The sequence below is a fragment of the Danio rerio genome, chromosome 8, assembly GCF_052040795.2.
Source record: "Danio rerio strain M-AB ecotype USA chromosome 8, GRCz13ab, whole genome shotgun sequence".
NCBI classification, from domain to species: domain Eukaryota; kingdom Metazoa; phylum Chordata; class Actinopteri; order Cypriniformes; family Danionidae; genus Danio; species Danio rerio.
Genome location: NC_141028.1, coordinates 55,619,967 through 55,643,327, shown reverse-complemented (window position 1 = coordinate 55,643,327; position 23,361 = coordinate 55,619,967). Strand labels below are relative to the sequence as shown.

Sequence of the window (23,361 nt, the reverse complement as noted above, 5' to 3'; positions counted from 1 at the left end):
CCTATGTCAATAAGTGTATCAGGAAAAACGGATAATTCCAAAACACACACAGCCTCTAGTCATATCTGGCAGTGGACGGACACACACACACAAAGGGCCAGTGACAGCAGTCCCCTATGGAACTAATCTGACAGCATCTCACGTTGGATTGCCAGCGTCCCGTTTCACGTCCTATAGTATGTTCGGCACTTCCGTCAATACCCCAGCTAGTGCCATCACACCATCGACCCTCTTAAACCGACAGGGCCACTGGCTATAAACCCTTCTCTCCGGGCCCCTGGAGTCCCGCTCAGAAACAGATCTGATTGAAAGCGTCTGTGTCCGGGGTCGCTGTTATAATATGTTGTGATAAAAGGAATCATAATGGGTTTTAAATAGACAGGCTCTGTCTCTTGTTCCCGAGCAGTGCTTTGTGGGTAGAGAGAGAGAGAGACTTTCACTGGCAGTGAAGGCCTCGGGCTAAGCATCTCGGAGATTGAGCTGTCCGTCTCGCTGAAATGAATCTGAGTTAACACCTCTTCAGTTGAGACAGGACAGCCTGGGGGACAGACAGAAGAGCACTTCGTGTTCTACCTGCAGCCTCTTCTCATTAACCCACACCAGGCAAACGCTCACACACAGCAAAGCCTGGTGAGCTGCTGATCTACACGGCATTTCAAGGCACATTCAGGACTGTTGCAGCAGGTAGGTGGCATAATTATGCTGCTGTGCAAGCAGGTTAACAGAGGGACGATTCGAAAATGTACTCTAATCTTAATCTCAGTCAAACTACTCATCAAATTAAAGATCGCATTTGGGTTTGGGTTGACTTACAAGAGGTGAAGATAATCCCAGAATGCTCTCTATCAGGCAAAGACAACAAAATGCTTGATTAATAGCAATTCAAGACGTCTTGTGTGAAAAATAACATTATTAGCATTATTCAATTTATGATTCACCAATCAGACGATTGCTAAGCCACTGTAATTACGCTAAGTTCCATATAACAGCCATCTTAGTTTTGAAGAATCCCCCCTTCCACCCCTACTCCTCCTCTTTTCCTAGACGGGTGTCACGGTGGCCCAGTGGTTAGCACTGTTGCTTCACAGCAAGAACGTCAATGGTTCTAGTCCTTACCAGGCCAGCTGACGTTTTTGTGTGGAGTTTACACGTTCTCCCTGTGCTCACTTGAGTTTTCCCCGGGTTCCCCAGTTTCCTCCCACCGTCCAAAAACATGCAGCACTGACATGCTGCTAGTAAGTAGTTATCTCTTAAGAGCAACCGCTATCTGTTCGTTAGCTACTATTGCAGGGGAGTTCTCGCGATCTACCTGACCTCAAACTACCCTCTCGTCTTGCAAACGGGAGGCATCCCCAGGCCCGAGGATCTTATTAGCTTAGGGATCTCACTCGGAAGAGCATGCCAAACAAGCTATATCAATCATCAGCTAAGTATGAACTCTTGAATTTATATTTAAATTGCGCATTACCGGGGCGAGGCAGTGGCGCAGTAGGTAGTGCTGTCACCTCACAGCAAGAAGGTCGCTGGTTCGAACCACGGCTCAGTTGGCGTTTCTGTGTGGAGTTTGCATCTTCTCCCTGCCTTCGCGTGGGTTTCCTCCGGGTGCTCCGGTTTCCCCCGCAGTCCAAACACATGCGATAATTAAAGGATTAAAATGTAAATGATGTCAATTATTATTGTCTTATAAATAAAACACACTCTCTCTTCCCACACCTTTTGACTTAAATATGGAAAAGTCATAATCTAGGATGGGAATCTTTACAGATGTTTTGTCATCATGAGAGTCTGTGAGAGAGCTTGGCACGTATGACCTGTAGATTCAAACCCTCAGTGAATATCTGTCTGTGTTTGGACCACTGTGGCCGGTCGCTAATCCTGCTCTATTAACACCTCCAACTCTTTGCTCTTAGCTGCTCTGGTGTCTCTCTCTCTCTCTCTTAGTCTTGCTCAATCTTTCTCTTCCTATATCTGTTTTTGTCTAAAGTTCCATGTGTCAACTGTTCAAGTGCACTGTTGTAGTGCATCCCAAAGTGCCAATGTATATCTCAAAAAAGGAACAAAATGATCATGGGCCTTGTAATGATTTAAAGGCAGTATTTTTATTCTGTTAAATTCAGAAAATAAGAAAAAAGTAAGAAAATATTATGCAAAAAATTAATTAATATGGTGTATTTAAGGGGCTTTGTCTGAGGTTATTGATGACTATTTTTTGTGAACAAAGTTCTGCAGGTTATAGTTGTATAAATGTATATATTGATGTAATAAAGTTGTAATAAATGTGTCGTGAACATCTCACTCTCTCACTTTCTCTCACTCTCTCTCTTTCTCTCACTCTCTCTTACTTGTGTATTTGTCTAAGGGTCCAAGCGGCGGGGTGACGTAGACAAGTCCAGCTCCTCAGGGACAGCAGCGATGGCTATCTATGTCTGACTGTTATGGCTATCTCTAATAGGAGCCCAGAACCCACTGACCATGGCGAACGGGGCCGACAGGATGTGACTTAATGTTTTCTTTTATTCTTCAATCATTGCAAGCAAACGTTTTATGAGCCAGAGGTTTCTAAAAGACAGCGATTGGTTGATTTCATGTTTTATGTGAGTAAAACATGTAATGTAACACAAAGTGCAACTGTTATAAACGTGAATAAAATGATGTGTACTGTTCAAATGTACTTTTGTTCGTGGCTGTTTTTGCCCTATTGATGTCCATTAAAAAAGTGTGGATTTTCTGCACAATTAGGGGTAGAGTTAGGGTTAGGGGCAGGCCGGACCCTTACCCATTACACTGTAAAAAGTGCTACACTCACAAAGTTGGTTCTATCTACTTTAAATAATTGCAATCTAGTTAATTTTATTTGTTTTATACCAAAAAAATAAAATTTGCTTCCTCTTTACTTAAAATATATCAGTTTTTATATAACTGTATATTTTGAATAAAACTAATGCAATTTATTTGAGTAGATTTTTGTACGTGGTTATTGTGTAGAATAAATGTTATAAAAGTGAGTTGACACAGACAATTTATTAGAGCAGCTGTCGATGTGGGCAGGTGTTCATAAAACGTGATTTTAATAGTTTGGCGTGACTCTTTTTTCATTGCCCGGGATTTAGCAGGCAGACGCAGCTTCTGCAATGGTCGACATTAACTGCTCCCAGCAGCGGATCTGATTAACACGGTAAGTTGCAAATTTAGCCGAATGATAATTGTAAAGTCATGCAAAACTGCTGTCTTCGCTAGGCAGGTGAGGTTTTAGCTTTGTAAATTGTACTGTAGCCTCAGGTATGTTAACAGTTAGACTGCTCTCACATGGAAAGCTAAGTTGGCTAACGCTAACCAACGCTAGTTTATACTAACGATTAAAAGTGATATTATTGAGAAAAATAGTGAAAGTAGTTTTAAAACACTTAGTAGGTAAAACTAACGTTGCAGAACCGATTAACAAGGTCACTGGTGGGCGGTCGGGGTGTGGGGGTTCAGTTTGTTAGCGCTAACTTAGCTAAAATTAGCTCACCTAAGTTATAGCAGCACATTAAGGATGGATATTAAATTCAGAAACGTATGCAACAGTTAAGTAGTTTGTGTTTAACGTAAGAGAAAGTATAACTTAAAGTTTGTGTTTTAGAGATTTAGTCCATAAGTTTTTTAATGCTGCATAGTGAATAAATTACAAATTTACAATTTATTTTAACTTAAATTACATTTACTACTGATGTTTACAGAACCATTTAAATTGTATGCACCTCATTCTAAAATGCATGTTCTTGGTCTTTAGATACCAAAGTGATTTTGTTACCTGTGGATCTTCAAACTTCACATCCAGGTAAGAAAAACATTAGATACAATTACAGCTATAATTATTTGCAGGTAAGTAAAACATTGGTAAAATTGCAAACAATAGTGGGCTCCATAGAATTAACTTACATTTGATATCTGAAGATTTTTTTTATGTGTGCAACAGTAAAAACAGTATAAAAATATCCTAATGCAGTTTCTTATTATCTGTCAGTCTTTCAATAAAGCTAACTGATAACACTGAATCACTGAACTGTCATTTGCCAGTGACATTAAATTTGAAGAAAAAGTCAATTAAATGTAGCTTTAGCAAAAATTTAATGTAAACCTTAATGTAATGTGTAAAATGGCAATGTATTTATTTATTTATTTAATAAAATTTGTATTATGACGTGCAAAGTTTGGTGCAAAATGAAGATGACAATTAAATTATAGAATTTGTATTCTATAATTTTCTTATAGCCGTTTTCAAACAGTTTTAATATCTAAATTAAATAAACATTCTTATGCTTTATAAGTTGCCAAAATAAACAAAAAAAATGTAATACCTAAATTTTAACAATTCTGTGATTGACAGGAAACCACAATGACATGCACTGTTACACTGAGTAAAATCACAGTTTTCTTTAAAATTTGATAACTAAAAACACCTGGAATAATGTAATTACACAACCTCTATAACCTTTTTTTATTTTTTAAATAAAAGTTAGGTAATTTTAACTAAGGTATTTTTTAACTGATAAACTAAGGTGTTTCATCCATGCATCATTCTCACTGGACTTTTGTAACTTCACTTGTAGTTATTTTCTATTCAGTATTTAGCTATTTAATGTTGTTTGGTAGCAACCACCTGAACTCCTGTTTCTTTTTGTCTCTACCAATAGAGTTGTGAGGAATCAGAGGTGCATGCGGCTGCCCACGGGAAAAATTTGCCATCAGCCCAACACAGTTTGGATTATCATAGGACTGTCAGAGGTTTGCCAAACCTGTCAAATGCATGATGGCTCCTGTTTGGACTTACCGATGTCCTCGACTTCAAGTATCCATCAAAACTGTATACATTTAAGATGTATTAGAGACTCTTTGTGGGACTGGACATTATGCATCCAAAATCTTCATCAAAATATGCAAATCTCCTCACTGAGTTGCCTTGGATGATTTCTCAATAGGATCTGGTATTATTAATGTTTTTATTTATGTATTGTGTACGTGTAGCCACATTAATGGCCTATTTTGTAGTCACTATTAAAAGGAACATTGATTGATATTGAATACATGTTATGGTCTTTAAGCCATCTTCCCATTCTTATTTAATTGTTATTGACAGGAAAGTCTGTTTATCTGTGTTTACTAGTGTATATTGTGCTTACAATATAGAAACGCCAATTTATTTTCTGAGGTTACAGCCAGAAGTCAATTAAATTCGTTTTAAATGACATATGCATGGTTAATTTTATTTAGATCATTAAGTTCATAATACTTAATTAAAATGAGTACAGTCAACATATAGCAATGTATAAGTAAGTTAAGTTTAACAAAAAAAGTAAGTTTATCTGATTTGAGTAATTTTAGAAATATTATTTGGCTCAACTTAATTTTATTGCATTTGTTTTAAGCAATGTTTTAGTGTTTAAAATACTTAAAAAAGGCTGGAAGTTGAATCAACCTAAAACGTCCGATGCAACCACTTGCCTCACTTTTTATAAGTTAGATCTAAGTAACATTTTTTACAGTGTACAAAAAATACACTTGGAACATTCCACGTTTATCATTTGTTGAATTTACAGATAGCCCCGCTCAGTGTCTCATGATTGGTTGTTGCCCTGTTGCTGGGTGAGAATGTTCAAACAAATAAACCAATGTTTTAATGTAAACAGCCACTACGTAGTCAAGATTTGTGTTTTGCTTTTCAAACAATTCTTTTTTAATAATTCTTTGCCACTGTTTAACCTTTCATTATGTTGGTGGCTGTTTTTGGCCCATTGATGTCTATTATAACATCATATTATGATTGCAAAACCATGGCACAAAATAATAAGACATTCTTGATTGTTGGTGTTTCTCCTTGTTGGGAAGAGGTAAAATAGGTAATTTTTACTGTTGATCATCAGTCGGCACTAGAGGTCTGCATTACAGCCAGGGGATCCAACCAGATTTCTTGCAGCATGGGAATAAATTTCTGAATAAAACGCGGTAGCGGTCGGTAACTCTGGTGTAATTTGAACAGGAGCTTTTGGCCTAGCAATATATGGTTACCGAGTCCCGATGTCATTTCGGAAAAGCATACCTGTGATATCCTCATTGTTCTTGAGCACCGATACAGCCAGTGCTCATGACTGTTACACATGATGAATGCATGACTAAGTGCTTTATGACCAGATCTTTCTGCACATGCTTTTTTTTTTGCACAGTCTATGAGTGCATCATCTGCTTACCAGTCCTCAGAGCGGGCTTTACCAACATGGGAGAGCAAAGTGAAGATGAGCTGTCCTTCAGCTTGCATTAGAAAACAGTCAGTTTACAGTTAGGAGATCCACATCAGGCAAGTCTGATGTATGGGAGTTATTTTCAAGCATCTTAGATGCAAATGGAAAAAAAATTACCCTTCACGCTGTAAGAGTTGAAATATTGCAAATATTTTGATATCTTTGACAATTCAAAACATGAGCTGAAAACAGAGACTGGTGACTTAACAACCCAGCAGGTGGGAATGCGGGAAAAACTAGTTCCTGCTGCATTTACATCTGAGTCTGCTGAAACTCGGCTTCATCCACCCCATCTCACATATGGTCATTTCAATGTTTGAATGTTCTAGATTAACCAACTGACTTTAACTATCATGTTTGATATCATTTGAAATGTCTCAGTGCGATTGGTACAATGGTCTCATTCTCTCAGAAATAGACATCAGGCATCTTTTGAACCACTGTGAAGGGTGTGAATTTCCACTAAGTGTGAATGCCTTTTGTTATTCACACCCCCTTCCTTGAGGGAATTCTTGGATTATTTAAGGTAAGGTCTGAGAAAGGCCCAGCGCGATTCTGTCTGCCCAGATCAGCCCATAACATGGAGCCTAGGCTCCACGTTATGTAAAATTTACACGTTATGTAAAAAGTCAGGAATGCATCTTTTAATCTTGGATTTATCTTTGATAATTTGATGTTTTGTATTGATCGTTTATGAATTGACTGATTGAATTTGGCATAATACATTTACCTGACTAATAAATTATGTTTTGAATTATTCAAACCTCGTGTTATTATCACTGATAAATGTTGTTGTCCATAGCACTACAAGCCACTGTACAGGTTAGTAACGGACTAAAACATGTTAGACGGAGCAGTGTGGCACACTATACAATGTTGTTAGAGATCCGACTAGCAAATTGGCATTATTTCATGTATACGTAGACTGCAAAAGGCCAACTATGGGTTTTCTATTTAGAACAACAAAATATTGTTGAAACTAATTTAAATGTGGATATTTAGGCCTTCATCTACAAACTTATAATCCTGTGCGATTATTATTAAAATACTTTGTCTTGATTAAGTAGATAACAGATCTATGGGGACCACATAAAAATCTCCTAAATTGAGTAAGTAGAGTTCTGCCTTCTTAGGAGAGTGGTTAATCGCCTCTGTTTAATGACCAAGACTGACAAGCTTGTATTAAGAGATTGTATACCCGGCCGGTGCAAGACTCGAGATGCTATAGGAATTTGAGTAAATGAGAATAAGGTATAATAACAAATCAAAAGAATATTCAATCATAATCTAAAATAATGTGAAAGGAAACAAAATAATCTTATCAATGTTTTATAATTGGAGTCAGAAAAAACGAGGATAATTATATTAATATTCTAAACCACCTCAAACTAAAATTGGAGTCAGATATGAGCTAAGTTTAATATAAATCAACATTGTGCACTGGAAAGACCGAACATGCAGTGAACCTTCATCCACCATTGGATACCGTCATTGGACCAACTGGCTGGACCCTACAACGCGATGTGATAATACCTTAAAGTTTTTCCCCTTAGCAGTCACAAGACTGAAACCTCATGATTAAGACATTTAGCCTACAATCCTTCACAACCTATATCTGTTATCTCTCTTTTTTGGTAGCACCCAATTAAAATGTGAGTTTTTGGAACCAGATCTAAATTTAAACGGTCGGGTCAGGTAGAAATTTATTCTAAGCGGGGAGTGGGTCAACAAAGGCTGAACATAGAGCAAGAGCAGTCAGGTGCGGAAGAGAACCTCGCAGGAGCAGGACTAAAAAAAATGGTCCCATGCAGACCTCTAGTTGGCACCATTAACCCTTTGGATAGACTGGTTGCAAAAGAGTTCCTTTTCCCAAAATATGCGCCAAAGTAAGATTTGTTACCAAAAATCATTCCATTTGCTGAAACAGCAAAAGTTATGGCCAAATTAAGACTCAAAATCAACCCAGAGTGGATGAAAACATCCCCAACAGCACACAAGGATTAACACTAATGCTGCGTTCACACCAGACGCGGAACGCGCGTCAAGCGCGAGTGATTTACATGTTAAGTCAATGCAAACGCGCGAATAGACATTCTGTGGCGCGATACGCGCGAATGGCACAGAGCAAATGACGCGAATTGCGTGTATGGCGCGGTGCGAATAGCACAGTACGCGCGAGGCGAATTGAGCTTTTTGCGCGTTTTGCGCGTTTGACGCGCTTGATGAGCGTTTCGCGCGAATCTCTCGAGTTCTAAAATCTGAACTTCAGCGGACATTCGCGCCACATTAACCAATCAGAAGCTTGCTCTTGCGGGGGGTGTGATTGTGACGTAGAACCTGTTGATGGTGTCCCGGGGGAAATCGTCCAGGCGACATCGACAACAAGTCATCAAACTGGGCTTGGCTCAGTCAGAGGCACCGCTGAAAGTCTCCGTCATCTAGGTTCAGTTTCTGGAGGAGTCTATGAGCTCACAGAGCTGGACGCACCTCTGAAAGGATGCAGTGGACAGGACCCTAAACGTATTGACGCTGTTTTTCAGTCTCCATAAAGCACATTACCACTGTTATTTTCTTAATAAAATCCATGTTAGCCATTTAGCTATAAAGCTAGAGTCACCGGGCAGACAGAAGCCCGTCCCATCACGCGAATCCACGTCTGTGTTGAAGTGAATTTGACACGCAAATGAATCGGATTGCCGCGCGAATGAAGTGGGGTTTGACGCACGAATGAAGCAAGTAAACTCAAATGTTCACAAGGCTATTTATGCACGAATAGCGCAATTTATCTGCGCCTTCTGGTGTGAACACAGCATCAAAGTGTCTTTAAAGTTTCCAAGAAATTAAAACCAACTATATTGATTTTGTTAACTCACATCGCCAGTCATGTGGTGAATTCATCTGTGCATGTCATTAAGAAAACAAAATAGTTTGCTCTATCATTTTTAATTGAAATCGGAAAATTTACTTCTAACATTTAACCACGCCCCTCCAGCTGTCAGTTTTGACGACAAACAGAAATGGTGAGCAGGAGGAGTCTGTCAGGTTGTAATAACTCTTCTAAAACCCCTTTCCAGATCTTTCTGAATGAAATGTCTACCTTACTATAGACAATCAGCCTGCAGTAGAAAAACAAGCTATGTTTACTGTTTGTTCATTTAGCATTCCAATTCTCTAGGAACTACACCACAATACTCCAAAAATATAACAATCGCAGCTTCCGGTTTATGGTTACTTTAAAAATACACAAGAAAAAAATTTAAAATAAATAATTAAACAGAGTATCCGAAAATGAAGGCGACACACTGTCATCCGCTTTCTGGCAGCTGCTAACAAGTATCATTTTTATAGATGGTTTGTCACAGATGGTCCAACAGATGTCTTTCTGGTCTTTAGCGAGTGTGTGTATGTGCGTGTATCTGTCTGTATGTGTGTGTGTGTGAACAAATATCATAGATGTGCTCCTTGTCAATCGTTACGCTGTCAACCAGGGCCTTGAGTGTACTCTTTATAAAACATAAAGCCAAAGTACTTGAGCGTGTAAATGAGGGTTGAAATCTGAGCATTGTGTCTGTCAGGCAGACACAAAGAGAGAGAGAGAGAGAGAGAGAGAGAGAGAGAGCGAGAGAGAGAGAGAGTGAGGGGCTTTCTCTTGGGGTCGGGTTCTGATGAGCATCATTAGTGAATGCAAACCAAGGCAGAAAGACAGCTAGCATGGCTTTTCTTGGGAATAAAACTTGGCATGCCAAAAAGAGAAATATGAATTCCTTGAGAGGATAAAAATGTGTGTGAAAGCAGTGTGGAGCTGATGCCTCTGCACTGATTATTGGCTATTTTTGGAACACTAGTGTACTACATACTGCCAATTAATAATAAAAAAAGCATAGGAACAAGTATGCAGTATATAACCAAAGTATGCTATGTTGCATGATTTATTCAGCAATTTCTGTCAACTTTTTGTTTTTCCATCACAATCCCGGAATCATTTTCTTTTTTTAATGTTTTTTTTTTTGTTATTTATGTTATAAAGATGTACAATAATAATAATTATATTTATATATATATATAATAATAATTATATATATATATATATATATATATATATATATATATATATATATATATATATATATATATATATATATATATATATATACACACACAATATAACATTTATAAAGGCGTCATGGTGGTACAGTGGGTAGCACGATGGCCTCACAGCAAGAAGGTCGCTGGTTTGAGCCCCGGCTGGGTCAGTTGGCATTTCTGTGTGGAGTTTGCATGTTCTCCCCGTGTTCACGTGGGTTTCCTCTATATTCCCTCTACATGACTGATCAGACGTGAGACGTTCTTTTCTCTTTCGATCTCCACACAATCCAAAGACATGCACTATGGGTGAATGGGGTATATGCATAAGCATATAAGCATGCTAATAGGACTTTTAATATGCCAGTAACCTGGGTTAAGCGCTTCCGGCGAATTGAATGCCAATGCAAAATCCGGTGCGTTTAAGGTCTGTTTTCTTTAAAAATCAGCGATCTCCACTAGCTGAGTGATATCCGATTTAAAGTGGGTCTCAGATTGTACAAGAAGCACTGCACTAAATTACATTTCCCCCGCCATATCTTTATAATATGAGCATTTATTTTACCCCAGTATATTCAATGGAGCTTCTGCGTTAGCCTGTCGATTCTGACGGGCGCGTGCGAGTAAACGGCTTTTTGTCTCGTTTTACGCTTGAGCAACTAAATAAATGCTAAAGTTTATTTAACTGAATGTATTTTAATGACATTACCACATCGATGCTGTATAAGGAACCGTATAAAATGGTAAAAAGTTCACAATAACAGGTCACCGGAAGTGTCTCAGCATGGGAACTGCATTAGCTCGGCATTTACCCTATAGGGTAATCTAAATTGGCCGTAGTGTATGTGTGTGTGCTGTAGAGAGTGTGTCTGTGTGTGTTTCTCAGTGTTGGGTTTTGGCTGGAACACATGCTGGATAAGTTGTCGATTCATTCCACTGTGGCGACCCCTGATTATTAAAGGGAATAAGCTGAAAATAAAATAAATAAATGAATAATATTTATAGGCAAGGCAGTGGCGTAGTAGGTAGTGCTGTCGCCTCACAGCAAGAAGGTCGCTGGTTCGAACCTCGGCTCAGTTGGCGTTTCTGTGTTGAGTTTGCATGTTCTCCCTGCGTTCGTGTGGGTTTCCTCCGGGTGCTCCGGTTTGCCCCACAGTCCAAAGACATGCGGTGCAGGTGAATTGGGTAGGCTAAATTGTCCGTAGTGTATGAGTGTGTGTTTGTGAATGTGTGTGTGGATGTTTCCCAGAGATGGGTTGCGGCTGGAAGGGCATCTGCTGCGTAAAAACTTACTGGATAAGTTGGTGGTTCATTCCACTGTGGTGACCCCGGATTAATAAAGGGACTAAGCCGACAAGAAAATAAATGAATGAATGAATAATATTTATAAATAAATAATATATATATATATATATATATTATACAAAACATTATTAAAAAAATGTGCTGTCTTTAAAGTAAATATAGAGGATTTCAGTTACCCCCTCCAACATATGGCCCAGGACAAAATGTCTGCTTTCCCGCCAAATCTGGCCCTGCTCATATAGTATATAATTCAATAAGAAAGTAATGGTGCTGTGTATATCAGTAAAGCAGACATGGAGACAGAAAGAGAAGAGAAAAAGAGAACGTCTCACGTCTGATCAGTCATGTGGGGGGAATCAGCGTGGGCCCTAATGAGCTTACCGAAGCAACTTCAATATCCTCCGATGTCATGTTGAAATGAAAATTAATAGTTCAATATGGCTCCACGCAAATGCCACGCGTCTCCCGTAACCCATATCATGTGGCGTGACCAAATGAGTGTATTCTAATAGATGTAGGCAGAGGAGAAAAGCTGATATCTTCAGTAATCAGGGCTTTTGAAAATTACCATTAAATGGAATTCAGGGATGGATGGAAAAGAAAGAGGCGGAGATGAAAAAAAAAAAACCTAAAGACATGGAATGAACATCTTTACCCCATAATGTGCTCATGTCTTTCCCACAGGCTGCGAGCTAGTCACCGCAAGCTTGAGTTACCATGCGCACCAGTCAAATTGGGCCTTGAATTACTTTCCTGTTCAGTCTAAACTAAGGTTCTGTCTCAGATGGTGCCCTTGACCATCGGAGACGGCCTATAAGTCCATACTTTCACAAAGTAATTTGGGCTTTTGCAAAGAAAGCTAATTTTATTTTAAAATTAAGTTTAGTAAAAAGATTTAAGTTTAGGAATGTTTTAGAAAAAAATCTCGATCCATATACAGTATGACCTAAAATGCAAGATATGTGACTATTCAAGCTCACTAGGTATGCGCGTATCTTGTTGTCATAGGTGGCGTATCGAAATTTGTCCTATGAAAGTGTCTTGACGAAATAGGAATCGAAATGTAACAATCTAGAAGACGCATCAGAAAGCCAAGCCTCATGCATCACTGGCATTTTCTAGTGTTCTGCATTTTCAAAACGCTTCATTTCTTAGCAGGACAATGATAGACGGAGTAGTGTGAATGGCAGTCGAAACTGCAGTATAAACAGCAGGTCAGTTCTAGGAACTAGCCATAAAGATATTCCTCAAAGAACTACAACATTCAAGCTGGCCGTCAATGTCTTTCAGCTCGCCATTCAACAATGTCAAAAGCAGACAATGTGATCTTGTTTTGTTGGAACTTTACAAATACTGTGCTGGGATCACTTACAGTACACAATTGCTAGATTCATATTGTGTTGGGTTGAAGCTAATTTAGTCCAGCAAAAGGCGGTTTAATGAATAAATTTGTTCCTAGTTCCTGTGGTTATAACATGCTAACAAAAAGGGGTTCCTCTGCAAATGGTTATAGGAACTAGCGCTGCACAATCCACAATTTAAGCATTGATATCGCAATATGAGCTTGTAGATTAATAGCAAGGTTTAACTATTATGGATTTAAAGATTATTAATTTTTTTTTTTTTTTCTCGTAGACATATCAAGTGAATTAAAAATATTCGGGCACAAGACAAAAGAAGATTTTTATAGTGAAGACTGTCATTTTACATCAGATTTTTAAACATTTGTGTCCAACTGCCATTAGGACTTACCAGACAAATATAAAACACTTTTTTGTAACTCTCATTTGTATGGTTTTTCAACCCTAAAAATTTAGTTTTAAGAGTTCACACTTAGCAATTCCTTGATATTAGTTGCAGGTTTGGCATGCTGTGCTGGGAGAGAACCCTAAGTTTAGAGATACTTGAGCCCAGGACTTCATCTGATTGGTTTATCGGTGATTGTTGATGCGAGATCAGCCGCGATTAATCATAGCATGTTCATTCATTCAATCATTTATTCATTTTCAACCGATTTTTGACTCCCGGCTCGCGAGGTCTTAGGAGAGAACCCCAGACTTCCCCCTCCCCAGACACTTCCTCCAGCTCCTATAGGGTGATCCTGAGGCGTTCCTAGGACAGCCGAGAGATCATAGTCCCTCCAGCATGTCCTGGGTCTTCCCTAAGGCTTCGCACGGTGGGATATGCCTGGAACACCTTCCTAGGTAGGCGTCCAGAAGGCTTCCAAAACAGATGCCCAAACCACCTCAGCTGACTTCTCTCAATGTGAAGGAGCAGCGGCTCTACTCCGAGCTCCTCACCCTATGTATAAGGGTGTGTCCTGCCACCCTGCGAAGGAAACTCATTTCGGCCGCTTGTATCCGAGATCTTGTACTTTCATTCATGACCCAAAGGAACGTAGGTTGACCGGTGAATCGAAACATAGCATGTGATGCTCTGAAAATTAGTTTCTAAAACTTCACTTAAAGTTAATTTTAATAATTTATGCAGATGCACGCCACATTATGCCCCAGACATTCTGAAATAGTAAATTCTTCACAATAAGATTTTTTCAATCCATCTGGTGATATATATTTCATATCACAGTACATATCGCTCAAAACCAAAATATTGCAATGTCAATTGTTTCCAATATCTTGCAGCTCTAACAGGAACTGTGAAAACATTCTTCTGGTGTGCATGTTGCTTGAATGTACATTGCTGTTTTTGTCCCCTAGTATACTTTGAAGTCCAAACCAGTTTGCGCACTAAAGAAGACCACAAGACTGAACCATTTGGGACAAACTCAAATCAAGTTCAGCAACAGGTAAAAACCAAAACACATCATCTTCACTTACCTCCCATCCATAAGTGGTCTCTTTTACCGTCGCACTCTGCAGTCCGTTGTATGGTCCGAAGCGCTCTCCCATCCGAATTTTGACTTTAGCCCAGATTCCGAGGCCAGCACCTGGAACGGACGACTCGCGGAGCTCCAGGTCAGCAGGGATGGGAATATCATCGGGAATGTAGACGGGCACCTCATAGGGTGAGCCCTCTTTAGGAGTGAAGTCCTCGTTGCAGGGCTGAGGGGATGCGGGACCCACCGCAACTGGGGACATGATGCTGTCTTCTGTCTCCTCTTCCGCGCTCTCACCGGTAACAAGATTGGGTTCTGTGTCGTACATGCTGTCTACTGCCTCGCTGTCATCTGAAACGCAACAAGGAGATATTTGCATTACATTGCAGAACAACAAGCAATAAATCTAAAACTAGAGCATAACTAGAATTCCCAACTGTCCCAGCCGGGAGTTGAACCAGCAACCTTCTTGCTGTGAGGCAACAGTGCTAACCACTGAGCCACTGTGTGCCACAGAACGCATTTCCAATTGACCAATTTAAACCAAACCATTCATTTTACAGTTGCTCATTATATCGAGACATTCAGTGATCTGTGAAAATGAGCTGGCAGAACCAGAAAACAGACACTTGAAGGATTCGAGGTTGATCTTCTGTAACTATCTGGCGCAGGGACAATCCCATCTACTTTATAGTCGCCGCCATTTCCTGTCTGATCATTTTACAAATAATGGTAGCAAATGACCCTTTGGCCTGACTCCACTGCCAGCCATCTATGTTTATTGTCACTCTTTGCTTGACAGCGTAATTATGGTACTTATCATTCATGCCAGCAAAAACGAACGACTCTGATTGCTAAAAATAGCTCCTGTTTCTCTGCAGTAGTTTCGCATGTATCGCAAAGCACACAAATGGCAAATAAGCCATTTAACGCCATGCAAGGATCAACAAGTCTTGGAGAGATTATGAGCAATTCCAGCATTGTGCATGTGACATTTGCAGTAAAAACTCAAAACAGGAATTCACAAAGAAGGTATATGTTAACATTATATCAAAACATCTGTTTATATTTTACAAAACAACTAACCACAAAGTTTTGGGATAAGAAAAATAGGAATTTTTATTTTAAATGAGGAAAATAAACATGCGTTATGGATGCAAACCAAAAAGTTTTGCGTATTTACAGTATACAACATACTCTGCAGAAATTCTTTGAATTAAACTGCACAACCCTCAAAAAATAATGCTAATCAGAAGGATAGGAGTTGCTCTCTATTAGGGGTATAATAGATCATGGTTGATCCGTGATTCGTATGGATTCTCAACTCAAAGTTCGGAACACACGTGACCCTCAGATTAATAAATTATAGTTTTACTTTTCTAAATTTGTAACAATCACAGAGAAATCACCTCTCACATAACTCAAATCACACGTATGAAAGCATTTCGGCTTTTCTGTAAAATGTAATGATGAGAGAAGGAGTCATGTTAGGTTATTCAGGATGTAGTGGGTTATTAAAGGGGTTTTCTATCACTACTTGTTTAGCCTGCATAATTGGATTCAGTGTAAGCTGCACAATTAATCATTAAAAGTTCAGGATCTCAACACCCACGCAACATAAATTATAAATGATGGTTATTTGCATATGTTTATTAATCCTTCGAATTGCTGCATTTAAATCTGTGTTTGAAAAACACAAAAAAGCACCTAAAAAGCACTACAGGTGGCTAAATGAGGAGTGTCTTGCTAAAAAGTCAATTAAAAGTTTTGCCTGTGACACTCAATATTATAGCTAGCAACAGCTAAGTACAATTTTAGAGTTGTATGCAGCTGTTACACCATATGAAAAAACATCACAAAGGCACCAGGAGATAACTAACGCCATAACTCACTATTGTTTGCCGTAGAGAATAATTAGTGTTTAATTTCTGAATATTTACAAACAAATTTAAATAAAAATCGTAATCAAAATTTTAATCAAAGTTGGAGTTAGTTAATATCTTTTCAGTTCCTTTTTTTAACTAACAGTCACTGCATTTTAGCAGTAAGAAGCTATGATACAAAATATTAAGTTGAAGCTACAAAATTAAATCACGATTAAAAAAATAATTAAAAAAATAATAATAAATAAAAATCACAATTAGATGTTTTTCTCAAATCGCACAGACATAGTTTAAACACACTGACAGAGACATTTTGGAATATGTTTAAAGTACTGTACAATACTTGCTTACACTAACAATTTAGAAACAATTTCACTATTTAGGAAATATAAAACTCTATTTTTTTATGGTAAGGTTGACATTTGCAATTGAATTGCTCTTATGCAAACCAACTGAGCCAAACTCAATCTCCCCTCTAAGACAAATCTTGACACATCGCTCACCTGCAACAGTGTTCTAAAATTCCCTCTCATGTGGTTTAGTGGTAAATGGTTTTGATCAGTCTCCATGACAACAACAATGCAGGTATACGCATGGATGGGCTTGCTCTAATTTGTAGCAGCACCACTGCAGTTTGCTATCCAAACACAGGACCAGCAATCAGGGCTAACTAGGCCGCAATTACACCAGGAGTGCTTCCAATCAACCAGACTCAGCCCCCCTGCCAGCACTGCCAAGAACAAGTTTATGTCTCCAAACTGTTTTCTCTCACATTCAGGCACTGTTTACGTATAAAAAGCCATGAATAAGTATAAATTGTAGTTACTGCCGAATTGGCTTCAAGTCAAACAACAGCGCTTTCACAAAGACGGTTAGGAGGTACTGTAGGAAGAAAGAATATGAGAGAGTCAAACATTCACCAACAAAAAAACCTCACTGTAAAAAATGCTGGCTTCCACACACACGATTTTTGTTGGGGCAACTTGAAGGATTTAAGTTAACTTAGTTTTTACAAATTAAAGTGGATTGAACATAAAACAGTTATGTACAATTACGTGCATCCGGAAAGTATTGATAGCGCTTCACTTTTTCCACGTTTTTTTATGTTTCAGCCTGGATTAAGTTCATTTATTTCCTCAAAGTTCTACACACAATACCCCATAATGACAATGTGAAAAAAGATTTTTGAAATCTTTGCTAATTTATTAAAAATAAACATGTACATCAGTATTTACAGCCTTTGCTCAATACTGGTGTTGATGCACCTTTGGCAGCCATTACAGACTAAAGTCTTTTTGAATATGATGCCACAAGCTTTGCACACCTGTATTTGGGAATTTTTGCCCATTCCTCTTTGCAGTACCTCTCAAGCTCTATCAGGTTGGATGGGAAGTGATGGTGTACAGCCATTTTCAGATCTCTCAAGAGATGTTCAATAGGATTCAGATCGTGGCTCTGGCTGGGCCACTAAAGGACATTCACCGAGTTGTTGTGAAGCCACTCCATTGATATTTTGGCAGTGTGCTTTGGATCATTGTTCTGCTAGAAGATGAACCGTCGCCCCAGTCTAAGGGTAAGAGCACTCTGAAGCAGGTTTTCATTCTGTACATTGCTGGCATTCACTCCAAAGAGTTCAATTTTAGTCTCATCAGACCACAGAATTTTGTTTCTTATGGTCTGAGAGTCCTTCAGATGGCTTGGGGCAAATACTAGGTGGGGAGTGCCTTCCATCTGGCCACTCTACCATACAGGCCTGATTGGTGGATTGCTGCACAGATGGTTGTCCTTCTGTAAGATTTTCCTCGCTCCACAGAAGAACGCTGGAGCTCAGACAGAATGACCATCGGTTTATTGATCACCTCCCTGACTAAGGCCCTTCTCACTCAGCTTAGATAGCCGGCCAGCTCTAGGAAGAGTCCTGGTGGTTCCAAACATCTTCCACAAATGGATGATGGAGGTCACTGTGCTCATTGGAACTTTCAGAGCAGCAGAAAGTTTTCCGTAACCTTCCCCAGCCTTGTGCCTCGAGACAATCCTGTCTTGGAGGTCTACAGACAATTCCTTTGTCTTCATGTTTTGTTTTGCTTTTGCACTGTCAACCCTGGGACCTTTTATAGACAGGTGTATGCCTTTTTAAATCATTTCCAATAACTGAATTTACCACAGGTGAACTCCAATTAAGCTGCTGAAACATCTCATGAATGATCAGTGGAAACAGAATATACCTGAGCTCCATTTAAAGCTTCACTGCACAGGTTGTGAATACTGATGTACATGTGATTTTTCAGGTTTTTTATTTTTAATAAATTTGCAACAATTTCAAAAACTCGTTTTTCACATTGTCATTATGGGGTATTGTGAATAGAACTTTGAGGAAATAAATTAATTTAATCCATTTTGAAATAAGGCTGTAACTTAAAAAAATGTGGAAAAAGTGAAGCGCTTTACTTTCTGGATGCACTGTTATATATATATATATATATATATATATATATATATATATATATATATATATATATATATATATATATATATCAGCCTCTGACTGAAATGTTCTTTCTATCGACATTACAAGAATGTAACAAAAGCATTCTTTTAACAACGTTACATGCTACCATTTACACAACTTTTAAGAAACCATAAGGATATGGTAAAAGTAATCCAGATCGAGCTGTTTTAACGTGTCCTTTAAAACATTAAAAGATTTAGATCGATTAAGGTTTTTCCTGATGTAAACATTGATCAATAAATATAAAGCACATCAACATAGAAGTTGTGATAATGTTGCTTAACACATGAAAGTTACCAGAGCTTCTGCAAAGAGATTTGTTCCTTAAACATGAACAAAGGCATTTACTCAAAAAATGTTTGCTGCTTGTTTAAACTACTTTTTTATAATGCTTTAAAATTTGATCTTTGGGGGGAAACTTAATTGTTTTATGTTCAATCCACTTAAATTTGTAAAAAAAAAAAAAACATAAAAATTAAGTGAACCTAATTAACGTATTGGGACAAAATACAGAAATTGTTTGGAACAAAGTGTTTTTTACAGTAAGTTTTTTTTTTTTGGTTTGAAACATCATAAGGGGTCAATAATTAATGACAGAAATGTCATAATTGGGTAAATTATAGGCTACCTTTTTAATGTTAAGCTGTTTTTAGTTCCCATGGCAACATTCATTCATTTTCCTTTCGAATTAGTCTCTATTTCAGAGGTCACCACAGCGGAATGAACCGCTAACTATTCCACAAAACAGTTTTTTACACAGTGAATGCCCTTCCAGAATCCAGTCCATAGCGCATTTTTTTGGACTGTGGGGGAAACATATGAAGAACATGCAAACTCCACACAGAAATGCCAACTGGCTCGAACCAACGACCTTCTTGCTGTGAGGTGACAGTGCTAACCACTGAGCCACCATGCCGCCCCCATGGCAATATATGGTATACAAAAAGTGGTTTGGGACTGGAGATGTAAACGCTTGTGACAAACCGTTTTTCTAAAACCAACAATTCAGAACAATCAGCGAATGTATCGCATAAAAAAACTCCACAGTAAAAAAACGAAGGCTTTTACAACAGATCCTGCGTCATCTTGCGATCTTGAGGGCAAAGAAATGTTTTACCGATTTCTTTAATGATCGGACTTTCATTGGAGTCTCAAAGCAGCCAGGCAATTAACTTAAGAACATGTGGTCCAGTAGTAGCTTCCCCTTTTCACAGATCAGTTAAACTTTTATAACCGCTGCCTATCTGGTGCTGTTTGCGAGAATCAAAAGTGTTTTCAAACCATTAAAGTTTTTCTTCCCCCTTCTCATTTTTGTCATATGACCCGTGTAAATTTTCAACAACCATAGAAAGGGTTGGAAAATCTATTAAATACTCCTGTTAAAAAGCCTGTGGTGTATGAGCTGATAGCTCCACTGGAAGAGTGATTTAAATGACATTTAATTGTGATGAACAAAACATCACAACTATTAGAATGAATTTTAGACATGAAAGTGAAAACGAATCTGAGTTTGGGACACATTTTTATTGAATTACGCTTATTGTAACAAAAACTAAAAATATTCCAATATCATTTTTCATATTATTCGGTATCAATAATTATTGAATGTTATTTAGCAATCCATTTAGGAATATCAGGATTTTTTTATTTATTTAACCCCTTTATTATTTTTTATTTACCAACATTACTAAGGCACATAGTTTTAATAGTCAAAAACTAAAATATTTGAACAAAAAATATCTGATCTCTTTATAATAAAATAAACATAAATGTTAAAGAGACTCTTAAACTTGATCAATAAATTGTTACAAAGTGTGTGCAATGGTAAAGGTAGATCAACATCTGTAAGGTGTGAATAATAGTAATACAATAAACCTCAAACTCTGTCAACAACAAAAAAAAAATATGATAATCAAATCTGAGCTTTTAAGTAAAGGAACCAACCATCAATATTCAAATACACTGCAACATTACAGATTGTGAAGTTGAATGACTACATTACCCACTATGCTAAAAAATCTTTCAGATGGGGTTCTAGTGGCTGGGATGCACAAGAAAAGAAACCAAAAAGCCACTCTGGCGACATCCTTACATCCTTTTTTTTTTTTTTTACAATCTCCTCACTGCTGCTATACGGCACTCATTTTCAAGTGTTGTTACTCTGATCTCAAGTAAAAAGCGCGGGCGTGTGGTTTCCTTCGCCAGTTTCTATGGCGTCTCTCATAATTACTGAAGGCGACCATTAACCATTTTTACAGAGGATGACAAACGGAGCATTGCTGCAGCTCTGATGCAAGTTTATAGAAAAAAATAAAAAGCGCTGCAGTGTTTGTATGCGCTGTGTTTGTCTCAGGTAATTAGTCTACCATTATTACTCAAATGTTTATATTCCATACATATTGTGAAGCAGATTGGTTAGTTCTACTAGCATGATTTGCGGTAGCGGCATTCGGAAAAAGTTGATGTTTCAACTAGGGGTTCCTGGAAACGTATGCGCCTCCATTGGAAATGACAAACTTACACCCTAAGCTTAGTGGCATTGCTTCCAAGGTGTTGCGTTTTGATTTTTCTTTGATTGTTTTGTGTTTTTTATATTCGTCTTAAGATTTTATTTGTTAATTTGATGGTTGGTATTTTTGCATATATATTTTTGTACATACACTTTATTTTTGAACACCATATATATATATATATATATATATATATATATATATATATATATATATATATATATATATATATATATATATATATTTGTGGTGTCAGGCTTCTCATACCTCATAGTGGGCCCACTCCAGGTTCACTACATCACACAGCCACATTTTAATAAAACTATAGCCTTTATTTTGAAACTTCATATCAAACTTTTTTTTTTTTCGTAATTGACAATAGCTGTCAATAAATACCGATACCGATTTTATCACCCAGCCCTTATTACATTGTTAACATTTGTTATGGTTATTTTCACTTTCAGATAGAAACATTAAATAACACCAAAATGTATTTATATAAACTAGTGTTTCCCAACCCTGTTCCTGAAGGCACAGCAACAGTGAACATTTTCAACCTCTTCCTAATCAAACACACCTGAATCAACTCATTAGGAGAGACTCCAAAACCTGAAGTGAATGGGTCAGATAAGGGAGACATCCAAAATATGCACTGTTGGTGTGCCTCCAGGAACATGGTTTGGAAGCACTGATATAAACCATGTCATAATTATAATTAGCAAAATTTTAGGAGTCAGCACGTGATGTTCTACAACCCTGCTCTGAGCTCTTCACATACTCCAAAAATCAGGGTACACTTAATTCTGTCATCCCTTTATTATGCTAATTCCATTAACATACCTCATGTCTCATTGGTCAGACCATTCATTCTTTCATTCATTCATTCATTCATTTCAGAGGTCACCACAGCGGAATGAACCACCAACTATTACAGCATACTGTATGCTTTACACAGCAGATGCTCTTCCAGCTGCATCCCAGTACGGGGAAACACCCATACACTCTCACATTCACACACATACGCTACGGTCAATGTAGTTTATAGAATTCACCTACAGTATGCATGTATTTGCTCCCCACACCAACACAGGGAGAACATGCAAACTCCACACAGAAATTCCAACTGGCCCAGCCGGGCATCGAACCAGCGACCTTCTTGCTGCAAGGCGACAGTGATAACCACTGAGCCAGTTGCATGACAGTTTAGGATTGGATTTTAACCATGACAGATTTTTACCCCTGAAAACTAATATGCTCGGCCACAGAATCAGACACTGCTGGTTTTTAAGTAACACGTTTAAAATTATGAATTATAGATCGGTTTGTTGGTCTGTTGGGTTGGATTGCTTTCTCACCACAACTGAACCTCTCCAGAATGCTTTTTCTTGCCATCTTCTGACCGGTTGCAGATCTAAATGTTATTGCTGTGTTCATATACAGTATGCCGAAATAAGGGAAAAAATTTGAAAATAAAGCCAGATGTGAAAACTCCCTCCAAGATGGCATTTGGTACAAAATAGTGCTTTTTACATGGGTAATTTCACCCAAAATGAATGTTCTGTCAATAATTACTCACCCTCATGTTGTCCCAGGTCACAGAGAGCTTTGTTCATCTCCAAAACACAAATTAAGGCATATTAGAGCTTTCTAATCCCCCATAGACAATGAATCTGACTTGTTTAGGTTGTAAAAAACATCCTCAAAACACTCCATGTGTCTTTAGTGGTCGAATCAGATTATTAGAAGCTACGAGAAGACGTAAAACAAAAATAACCGTTTTATTCAAGTTTCTTCTGCTCAGTGTCAGTATATGGTGCACATGCCCTATGCTCCCCCTATACTGACACTAACAAGAAGAAACTGATGAATACAATTCTTATTTTGGTTTTATATATGCACAAAAGATGTTTAGATTAACATGAGGATGAGTAATTAATAATATAATTTTCGTTTTTTT

At 38.0% G+C, this 23,361-nt stretch overlaps 1 protein-coding gene and 2 long non-coding RNA genes across 43 annotated transcripts in view; 1 reads left to right on the top strand and 2 right to left on the bottom strand.

Moving 5' to 3' along the window:
• Nucleotides 1-23,361, bottom strand: part of prdm16 (PR domain containing 16) — a 452,417-nt gene that overhangs the window by 290,271 nt on the left and 138,785 nt on the right. For all 41 annotated transcript variants that reach the window (XM_087265342.1, XM_087265343.1, XM_087265349.1 and 38 more), the window contains one exon: nucleotides 14,504-14,853. In XM_087265342.1, the coding sequence (XP_087121468.1) occupies nucleotides 14,504-14,853 (350 nt within the window). The remainder of the gene's footprint in view (nucleotides 1-14,503; nucleotides 14,854-23,361) is intronic.
• Nucleotides 1,640-10,166, bottom strand: LOC147835815 (uncharacterized). The gene is made up of 3 exons (XR_015498483.1): nucleotides 7,794-10,166; nucleotides 5,531-6,403; nucleotides 1,640-2,784 (listed from the first exon to the last, which is right to left on the bottom strand). It is a non-coding gene; the product is annotated as an uncharacterized LOC147835815 (long non-coding RNA).
• Nucleotides 3,088-5,064, top strand: LOC137496386 (uncharacterized). Its single transcript, XR_015498470.1, has 3 exons — nucleotides 3,088-3,175; nucleotides 3,773-3,820; nucleotides 4,677-5,064. It is a non-coding gene; the product is annotated as an uncharacterized LOC137496386 (long non-coding RNA).